At 55.1% G+C, this 10,548-nt stretch overlaps 1 protein-coding gene across 1 annotated transcript; it reads left to right on the top strand.

Moving 5' to 3' along the window:
- Window positions 1-1,175: 1,175 nt before the first annotated feature.
- On the top strand, window positions 1,176-4,140 carry LOC122376444 (uncharacterized protein K02A2.6-like; the record flags this gene model as incomplete). Its single annotated transcript, XM_043356316.1, has 2 exons — window positions 1,176-3,281; window positions 3,858-4,140. Coding segments are annotated over exons 1-2 (2,389 nt in total), but the record flags the coding sequence as incomplete, so codon positions are not given.
- Window positions 4,141-10,548: the final 6,408 nt, after the last annotated feature.

Raw genomic sequence — 10,548 nt, forward strand, 5'->3', positions numbered from 1 at the left:
GTATCGTTGTTGGGAACATTTGTATTGCACCTCCGTGTTGGGTGAACAGTGGTGCGGGCGGCGACGGCGGCCGCTGGACTCTGAACTTTGGACTCTGCTCGGTGTGGCGTGACTGGTGAGTCAGCGCGGTCAGTGCAGTGTGCAGTGCCCGACCCCGGTGCAGGCTCGGGGCGGTGGCAAACATGGCGGCCGGACTGCCGAGCGTGGCTCCTTTTGCAAAGGAGATGGACTTTAGCCGGTGGCTGAAGGGTCTGGAATTCTACGCTGAGGCGATGGACATAACAGACGACCGGCGGCGGACTGCAGTCCTGCTCCATCTAATGGGGCCGGACATCCAGGACGTGTTCGACACCCTGCCGGAGCCGACCGCGGCTGCAACGGCTGCAACGTCACAATACGACACCGCTGTGGCTAAACTACGCCAATATCTGCAGCCGACGTCTAACCTTATGGCGGAACGTGTAACGTTCCACCGCACGAGCATGTACGCCGGCGAGTCATTCGACGCGTACCTGGCTCGTTTGCGGGCGGTGGCTGGGCGGTGCGGGTTCCCGGCGGCTGACCTCGACCGTGAGCTCCGGGACAGGAGCGTGGCCGGCGCGACTCCACAAATTCAGGAGCGACTGTTACAGACGGTCGGAACCAAAGGAGACAACTTTTCACTGCAAGATCTCCAGGCTACGGCTCGTGCATACGAGCAAACGCAAATGCTAGTGACGCAGTTCCGTAACGCGTCTCTGAGCACGGACGGCGTCGGACGGTCAACTACCGCATTGGACGAGCGGCCAGAGGTCGATGTGGTGACCTCGGGGCCGGATCAGCTGAACGCTGTCCGGCCACAGCGCACGGCTGACGGTAACCGGAGCCGCCAGCGGCGCACGGTCCGCTGCTACCGCTGCGGTGCGGCGGGACATTTTCAGCGGGACTGTCAGGACAGCCGACGCCCGGATGAGTCAGCGCGTGCGGCACCAGCGTCACGGCGGCCGACGGGGCCGGGGCGCCGGGAATCTGACACTCGTGGATCCGACGGGGTCAGACCGGCACCGGAGACGCGGCGGTGCTACCGCTGCAAGCAGATCGGACATCTGCGCAGTCAATGCCGACAGCGGACTGCCACGGCGGACATGTGGGGGCTGGGGCAGATAAACGCTGTTAACCTAACGGAGGCGGTTAAAATGACTTTACCGGTGAACGGGGTGGCCATCAAAATGGTGGTGGACACCGGCAGCCCTATCACTGCTGTGGGGCGGGACACGGTCATCCCGCGGCTGCGACTGAAACCTACTCAGCTGCAGCTGTCGTCATTCACTGGTCACCGGATCCCTCTCCGGGGTGAGGCAGACGTCTCTGTAAGGTTTCGCGGTCGGGACCATCGACTGCGACTGGTCGTGGTGGACCTGCCTGGCGATCGCCGTCTGCTAGGCCGCGACTGGCTGCGGGCTCTGGACATCAGTGTGGGCGGCGGAGAGACGGCGGTGATGGACGTCACTCCGGACCGAGGGACGGCGGACCTGGAGGCGGTCTGTAACAGGCACAAGTCGGTGTTTGACGGCACACCGGGGCGCATCAGTGGAGTAAAGGCGCACCTGACACTGAAACCGGATGCACGGCCGGTGTCACGGCCGGTGCGCTCGCCTCCATATGCACTGAAACCGGCCGTCGAGCAGGAGCTCGACCGCTGGGTGCAGGCCGGGATCGCGGAAAAAGTCGGTCCAAACGACGCGCCCGGCTGGGGAACACCACTGGTGACGGTGCCACGGGCTGATGGCGGTGTGCGTCTGTGCGGTGATTATCGACTGACGGTAAACCCGCAGCTGCAAATGGCGACGCATCCTACGCCATCCGCCGAGGACATCTTTGCGAGCGTCCGAGGACGGCGGTTCTGCAAACTGGACCTGAAAGACGCCTTCCTGCAGCTGGAGCTCGCGGAGGAATCGCGGGATATGACAACAGTCGTCACGCACCGAGGACGGTATCGGATGAAATCCCTACCGTTCGGCATATCGGCGTGCAGTTCGGTGTTTCAGGCAGCAATCGATCACATCCTGGATGGCATAGACGGGTGTGTGGCCTATCAAGATGATCTGCTGGTGACGGCGGCGAACATGACAGACCTGTGCGTGCGCTTGGATGAAGTGCTAACTCGGCTGGAAGCTCATGGAGTGAAGCTGAAACGGGAGAAGTGTCAACTTGGACTCGACGAGGTGCAGTACCTCGGCTGGCGCATCTCAGCACAGGGGCTGCGTCCAGTACAGGAGAAAGTTGACGCAGTGATCGACATGCCGGACCCTAAGGATGTGAAAAGTCTGCGCAGCATCTTGGGGAGCATCAACTACTACCAGCGCGTGCTTCCCAACCTCTCCACGGAACTAGCGCCGCTGTACGAGCTCTTACAGAAGGGCGCCACGTGGAAATGGACTAATGTGCACAAAAACGCACTGGTCAGAGTGCGGAAACTGCTGGCAGGGGACACAGTCCTAAAGCGGTACGATGCAGAGGCGCCGCTCAAGCTCGTCACAGATAGCAGTGAAGTCGGCGTGGGAGCCGTGCTTCTGCAGCCTGACGAGGAAGGACTGGAGCGTCCGGTGATGTACGCCTCTCGGACACTCACAAAAACGGAGAGGAAATATCCAATGGTAGAGAAGGAGGCGCTGGCGGTGTCCTTCGCTGTCAAGCGTTTCGGTCAGTTTCTCTACGGCCGGAGGTGGACCCTGGTCACGGACAACAGGGCGCTGTCGCGCATCTTGAGTCCGGAGCGTGAGCTGCCAACGCTGGCTGCGGCCAGGCTACAGCGGTATGCGCTGCAGCTCGCGGCTTTCACCTACGATGTGGAGCTGCGTCCATCAGAAGATATGCACCTGGCGGACAATCTGTCTCGTATGGCAGTGCCAGGCGGAGAGGTCGAGCCAGCGGACGCTGAGGACGACACCAGCGGCGGCTCGTATCTGCTGTTCATGGACGGAGTAGCTCCGGTTCTGACGGCCAAACAACTCGCGGCGGCGACACGCCGCGATCGGGTGCTGTCGCGCGTCCTAACGTACGTGCACAGCGGGTGGCCCGGACAGGTGGAGCAGGAGCTGGCCCCGTTCCGTCAGAGGCGGGATGAGCTCTCCACGGACCTGGGATGTCTGCTCTGGGGTGGCAGGACGGTGGTTCCCCACTGCCTTCGGCAACAGGTGCTGGCAGAGCTGCACCAAGGTCACCTGGGCAGCGCCAAAATGAAAGGTGTGGCGCGCCGATACGTATGGTGGCCTGGCATGGACGCCGAGCTGGAGGCCCTGGCGCGTGACTGCGCGGCTTGCATGGAAAAGCGCGGGGCACCACCGCGTGCTGAACTTCACCCTTGGGAACCGACGGACAGCTGCTGGTTCAGGGTTCACATCGACTTCGCTGGACCCTTCCAGGGCTCTTTCTTTCTGATAGTGTATGACAGCTACTCGCGCTGGGTGGAGGCAGTGCCTATGCGTGAGACCAGCACGGAAAGCACTGTGCGTGTTCTGCGCGAAATGTTCGCCAGGTTTGGATTGCCGGTCCAGGTGGTCAGCGACAATGGACCCCAGCTGACCGCCACTGCGTTCTCCCAGTTCCTGAACTCGAATGGGATTCGGCACATCAGGACAGCGCCGTGGCATCCAAGTAGCAACGGGGCGGCGGAGCGCGCGGTTCAAACCGTAAAGAATGGCTTGAAAGCTGCACTCAAGGACGGAGGAACGCTTTCTCAGCGCCTCCAGCGGTTCTTGCTGGCATACCGGGTGGCGCCACACGCGACCACGGGGAGGTCTCCAGCGGAAATGATGTTGGGACGGAACGTGCGAACCAACCTGGACCTCCTAAAGCCGGATGTGCATGTGCGGCAGCGCGAGGAAAAACTTCGCCAGTGGCAGGCCGGTAGGCCAGGTCACAACAGGCAGTTCTCGATCGGAGACCACGTCTGGACACGGGCCTACGGTGGACCGTCCAAGTGGCGGCGGGGCGTCATCACCGCCCGGACGGGCCCGCTGTCGTTCGAAGTGGACGTGGGGAGCGCGATCTGGTCGCGGCACGCCGACCAGCTGCGTCTGGCGGGCACCCAACAGGCTGCTGCAGCGTCCGATGGCGCGGAGGAAATCAGCCGGCAGCCGACGGTGGCAGCACCGAACCGTACTGGACAGGTTCCGGTGGCACCCACAGGGATTGGCGAACCACCGGTGACCATCAGACCGGGGGTCATCGTCGGGACAGGTGTGACCGGCGGGTCGGAAACGACGGTCAGGTCACCGGCCACAGACGGACCAGAGGCGACGGGCAATGATGCTGTGACAGCACCTGCTACCGCTACCGGTGGCAGCCCCGAAGAAGCGCAGGTAGCTGCAGGCGGCGACGCTGGTGCCGAGGAGGCGCAGGTCAGCAGAGGTGGCGGTGCGACCTCATCGGCGACAGGAACAGGAGCTGGATCAGCAACTGGAGGCATCGCTCAGCGTGTTTCCGTCAGGCAGCGGAAGCAGCCGCGTCGCCTCATAGCCGAAATGTGACGGCGACACAAAGTCGTGTTCGACGCGACTGGTTTTGCTTTGAAATAGTTTTAGACGGATGTTTAGTCTTATTTCGGCCAGTTTTTGTGTTGTCTGCTTCGCCAAGACTGTCATTCCTGTTGAGGGGGGTAGTGTGTGGTGACGTAGCCCTTGCCCTCTGAACTTTGTGCAGTAGACTAGGTGGCGCTGAGCTCGCTGCGCTCGTGGGCACGGTGCGGCCGTGCAGCAGTCGGGCAGCGGCCCCCGCCGGATACCGATCACCAATACAGGACTACGTTATTCAGAACGCTGTGTGAGATCGCGGACCGAGATCGCGGACCCGGAAGCTGGAACGAACTCAGCCGCGGATACTAGCGGCGTAACACAGACGACCTCTCACCCAGCTCTTATTAACTCTTGGCCGCGAGCACACAATTGACACAGAGCTCATTGTGCTGGGCAGGTGAGCTCCAACGCGGCGCTGACAGCCCACTCAACTCCTCTCCCGCCCCGCGCGTCACCATTGTACCGACAGCCGGGGCTTAGGAACCCGGTTGTGCTTTGACAGATTTTACAGCGTCCCTGGAGAATGGGCACGGTGCCTGGCTGTCCAGGCCACCAAAGGACCGAGCACATGTGAGGGCTTCCTGAACTCCAAGTGGGTACGCCCTCTGAGGCTTAATATCGAGCCGGCAATGAAAATAAAAGCTATGGCCCTATTTTTGGTACATTCCAGCAACATCCGGTAACGAAGATGATTTGTTCTTAGTTTTATATCCCATGGAATATCTTGATAATTATTTGCAAGTTGGTAAGCCCTAAGCAATCAGTGTTTTACTTTTATTTTAAAGCACATTTTTCTTTGGTTGTTTTCGCCAATAAATTTTATTACACAGGCCTCTATAATAGCATTTGATTCTGTTTATCCTTTGTTAGCGAACCCATCGTCAACACTTTTGCGTTGCTGATGTGTTCAGGCAACTACCTATGGAAGTGTATCTGAATTGCTTGACTCTAAAGCAAGGCATTGAATTCACATTAGTGGTGCGCCGAGCTGTTTCATCCACGAAGTATTTCTCACGATTCCTATTCGACCATAACTATTCTGTTTGTTATACACCGAACCGTGCACATTTCAATCAGAAGTTCCTGTCGGCTGAATCCACTTCGTCCATCATCGGCCACGACCGCTCAGCATTCCGGGGTCAGGCTATATGGGGGAGGGGGGTGCATCTGTCTCGAGATCGATCTCCGATTAGCAGCCTGTCCTGTGTCTTTGACAGCCTGTTAGTACAGTGTGCATTGACAGCGTGCCAACACTATGGCATGCAGTGACAGCTCGGAAAGTACCACTCGCGATGGGCTGCGCGATACCCGCAGAATGTGACGCTGAGAGAGAAAGAGAAAGAGAAAGAGAGAGAGAGAGAGAGAGAGAGAGAGAGAGAGAGAGAGAGGCACAGATAGACAGAGACAGAGACAGACAGATGGGCAGAGACAGCCAGACAGACAGACAGAGACAGACAGACAGAGACAGACAGACAGAGACAGACAGACAGAGACAGACAGACAGAGACAGACAGACAGAGACAGACAGACAGAGACAGACAGATAGAGACAGACAGACAGAGACAAACAGACAGACAGACCTTTAATGAACCCAAAGCCCTTGAAGATACGAGTAGGGGAGAGTGGGGTAAGATGCCCAGGGTGGGAAAGACGCCCCACCCCCTCTAGCGGGGAAACAAGGAATCAAACCTGGAAATTAATGTTATTAGCGTAAAGCGGAAGCCTGCCTTGTTAACTGCACAAAAATTTGCGAAGCTCAGTTGGGCAACGGCTGGCGTGATTGCATGTTTTTTATTTGCTGCTTTCAAAAAATATTTTGGCGTCAAAACATTGTAAATATCAAAGAAGGTAGATAATTTTTGCGTCCCTTGCTATAGTCGTGATACATTAACATGCGTGTACTGTGTCCCAAACACTTTGTTTCAGGGTGTAGTTTTATGGCTAACAAATTGTGCTGATTTAATGTTACTTCGGTACCTTGGGGTAAGATGCCCCCTGTCCTGATGGGGAAAGACGCCCCCCCCCTAAATCCGTAGGCTGTCCTTCAAGCAGCCCGTCAAATCATTTATTACATACTTGTGATGAGAGACAAAAGCCGATCTGGGACTATTGAGAGTCCGGTACGGTCGGGTGCTCCCCATGCCGGTCTCTCGGCCCACACAGCGACTTTTTGGGCGGCATCTGACTCTGAGAGCCCTCACGACAGCCTCTGTGGGCCCCATTATTGGTTCTAGGGCCCCTCACGACACCCTTTGAGGGCTCCCACGTTGACTCCACGGGCCGCGCTGGCATCTGAGGTCCCCACGATGGGCTCGAGGGCCCTCAAGCATCATGAAGACCTATAAGAGCCCCACAGTGGTCTCCGAACGCCACCACGGAGGCTTGTTTGGCCACGCTGGACTATGATGGCCCTAACGATGACCTCTGAAGCCCCTTACGACTACTTTTGAGGGCCCTTACGATGACGTTTGGTGTCTACTGCAGGCTCGAAGGGACTACTGATTCGTTCAGGCGATTCACGTTCCTATTTATGTCACTTATAGTGCAGGGGGCATCTTACCCAACGCCAGGGGGCGTCTTTCCCACCCTGTGGGGTAAGATGCCCCCTTTCACTTCTTCAAGAAAATGCTTAATAGCAAAAAAAGTTATCATATTTCAGGCACGAAAGTGTGATATTTTTGGAGAAAAGTGATGTCGGCTTCCGTTGAAACTCCAAGTTTTGGCTTTCCGATCGTCATTTTCGAATAATATATGACATATTCAAACCCTGGGCATCTTTCCCCACTCTCCGGGCTATAGCTTATTGTTAAGAAAAAATATCAAAATGCTGACTGGACAAAAAAATTTCCTCCACGGCTCGGCTCCCAGCTCTGTTGATCGTTCTCGGTCCCGTGACCGTGACCGTGACCGTGACCCCGTAACCCTGTGACCGTGACCGTGACCCGTTGGCCGTCTGCTGTCGGCTGCGAAGGTCGCCCCCGGCCAATGGCAGATGGACGAACCGTGTCCGGCCGGCCGGAGTACCGCTCAGCCCGAGTCCAATCTCTGGGAGGACGGTGTAAATCGATCCGCGAGACAGTGTGTGCCGCGGACAGGGGCGCGGTAGAACAGCGCGCCCTCAGCGGGGGGGGGCTAGTACGCTGCGTGGGCAGAGGGGAGATGTAGCGGGGAGAGGGAGAGAGAGAGAGAGAGAGAGAGAGAGAGAGAGAGAGAGAGAGAGAGAGAGAGAGAGAGGGGGGGCTGGTTCATTTACATTCATGACAATATACAGAGGTGAAAAAAACCTGCTACTCGCCTGCGTGCGTAGGCGACAGCCATAGGAATAAACAGACAGATTCGAGCATCTCAGTTGATGCATTTAAAGTAGATAACTAGGCCGTTTCCGCTACAATCAGAGCTGACTTCCCATAGAAGACCACTATGAACCACGGCACAAAAATTTAACAGCGTCGTCTCTTTGTAGACAGCTGGGGCTGAAAAATCCCGCCGGTGCGACAGCCGGTGCGTTGTGAAGCGCCATAGACAACGCAGGAAAAACGGCGACAGCGCGACAGCTCGTCCCCGCTCGTCGCCGGTTGAGCGGAGGCGGTGACCGACGCGGCCTTGGCCGCCGACGGAGTAGGGAGGGACCGGGCGACTGGGACGGGGGACGTCACATCTGGGCCACAACTGGTGCGAGGTCCATGACCATCGGTCCTAGAAACTTGGTAGGAGCGTTGATTATTGGTCTTGACTACTGAAGCAAAGACAAGTGAATCAGTGACAACTGACAATCCTTTCGTGAGTTCTGATTGAACTGGATCAGGAAGCCAGGACGAGCTATAGGAAGTCGATCAGACCTATAGGTAAGTTTAGTGATAGTGATTTATTTTTTGTTATGTACCTACCTATTGAAATATGGTGATGCGTTGTGATGCCCAGAGTCTGAAATTTGAAAGATCAGTTTATTTCTAACATTCTAGCCTCATTTTCAAATTAACTTTTTGGCCTCAAAGGTGATGAGAAAACGGCAAAAAATGGTACCTTCTGTTTCAAGATGACTTGTGAAAAATTGCCGACAGCTAGACATCGCGTAGGTGACAGCTTTTGAGTTTTATTCACCTCTGACAATATATTTCTTGTGCACCAGTTCGTGCATAACATAGTCTAAACCAGCGAGCCATCAGCCAAGGGCCTTCTAGAGAATTATTGCTATGTAATTTCGTTACTTCCGTATATTGCTATCTAGTCGTGACCTCACTCATCGTCACCCACTGTTTCAATTTTGGTTGTCTGTTCACACGTTACAAAATTATCTCAATACCGTCCTGTTCCTCATACCACTCATCGCTATCGCCTCCATTCCATTTCGCGAGCTGGCTCCTGTTTTACTTCCCGCTCGTTTTATTTTCATTCTCTCTCCGCCCGTGTTCTATGGATAACTCCGCTGCACGTGGGGCGTTTTATGTTTCTCGTCGGGCGTCTCATCGCTGGATGCCGAGTGACAGAGATGACGCGGCCCTGATAGAGCACGCGCTACTCTGGTCAAGGGGAGGAATGACTGCGATCAGCTGCAGATAGGTCCCGGACGATATTCAACGTGGAGGGGCTCGGGGCCGGCCCTGCGCGAGCGGGTTCAATATGATGCGGCAAGAAATATTGGCGGCGGAATTAAAAACTGATGACACTGCAGAGAAAAGAATAGACGCGAATCCTCAGATAGAGTGAGTCGATGGCTTTGACGAGATCAACTGAGGTCTATCAAACGACAGCTACTAACTAGGTTTATTTTTAACTATATTTATCAGTTGATGTGGATTTATGTTCAATATTGGGCTTGTCAAATATTGTGAATGTATGGGATGATATCTAGTATTGACGTGTCACATACGATAAATTCATACGGCTCTGCGTTAGGTAATCTCAATTTGCATAGTGCTAAAACATACAACTTTCGGCTGACAAGAGAAGCTAATATTTATTCCAACTCAACGCTGTCTCTTCGTTTCGGCATTTTTGGACATGTCAAATTAGCCATGAGTCAGTACAAGAAACTTCTAGGGATAAACCGGGATTTGACAAAAACCTGGTCGGTTTGGCAAATTTAAAACAGATGCGATTGTACCTGATTATAGGCACAGAGGGTGGGCATTGTGCACTTCACTGGGCAAACCGTCATAATATACGTGAACACCAAGACTGCAAGAGAGCAGCTGCTGCTTTCTTATTCCTCCGTCTATAAGCGTAGTAAGCATTGGGCCTTTCTTACTAAGCGGGCGAGCTTTTCTGACTACATAGCGCTCGCCTGCCCACATCCGTGTATCCGTCCGTAATTGAAGTTCTGGGCTCAGATCCTTAGCATCATTTATTCATCAGCTCCTTTTATCCTCAACAAAAGAAACTTTAACTTTCTGTTAGCTGCGCGACACAATTTCTCCTCTCCGATCATTTTAGGAAACGGCTGCGTTTTGTGGGACTCGATCGGCCTCTGGGGTCCCCGGGGGGCCCAGCTGTCAGCGAGCCGCCAGGGCAGACAACTTGGTAACGTAATTATCGGACACAGGGCTGCCAGGAATGTAAAGAAGGCACGTCACGGGAAATGATCAAGCACAGCCATGCCAGCCGGGTAATCGTTTGGGAATAGCTGCCGACACTCCCAAATTAGGTTGGGCGCCGGAGAATTGTGAACGGTTTTTGTTTCTTTCTATCATTAGTAGGCTCGGCTAAGTGCCAAATAAATAACGACGCGACGCAAGGAGCCTATTGTTCGCCGGTTGAGGAGAAGTCAATTACTTTTGACTTTTTCCAGCGGCAACAGTGTCAAGTCATTTAGACAACGGCTGAAATATGACCTCAGATCCGCTTTTGCTTCAAACTAAACGATCGCCTTGCTTGTTTTTGCACTTGAGTTCAATACACTAGCTTCCTTCTTTGTTGAACACACAACACAGGTCAAATGTCACCACTGGCCTCATCATCCCAGTGTTTGCCGCGCTTCAACTCCGAAACCCAT

This window comes from Amphibalanus amphitrite, unplaced genomic scaffold (genome assembly GCF_019059575.1).
Source record: "Amphibalanus amphitrite isolate SeventyFive unplaced genomic scaffold, NRLGWU_Aamphi_draft 002140F_arrow, whole genome shotgun sequence".
Taxonomy (NCBI): domain Eukaryota; kingdom Metazoa; phylum Arthropoda; class Thecostraca; order Balanomorpha; family Balanidae; genus Amphibalanus; species Amphibalanus amphitrite.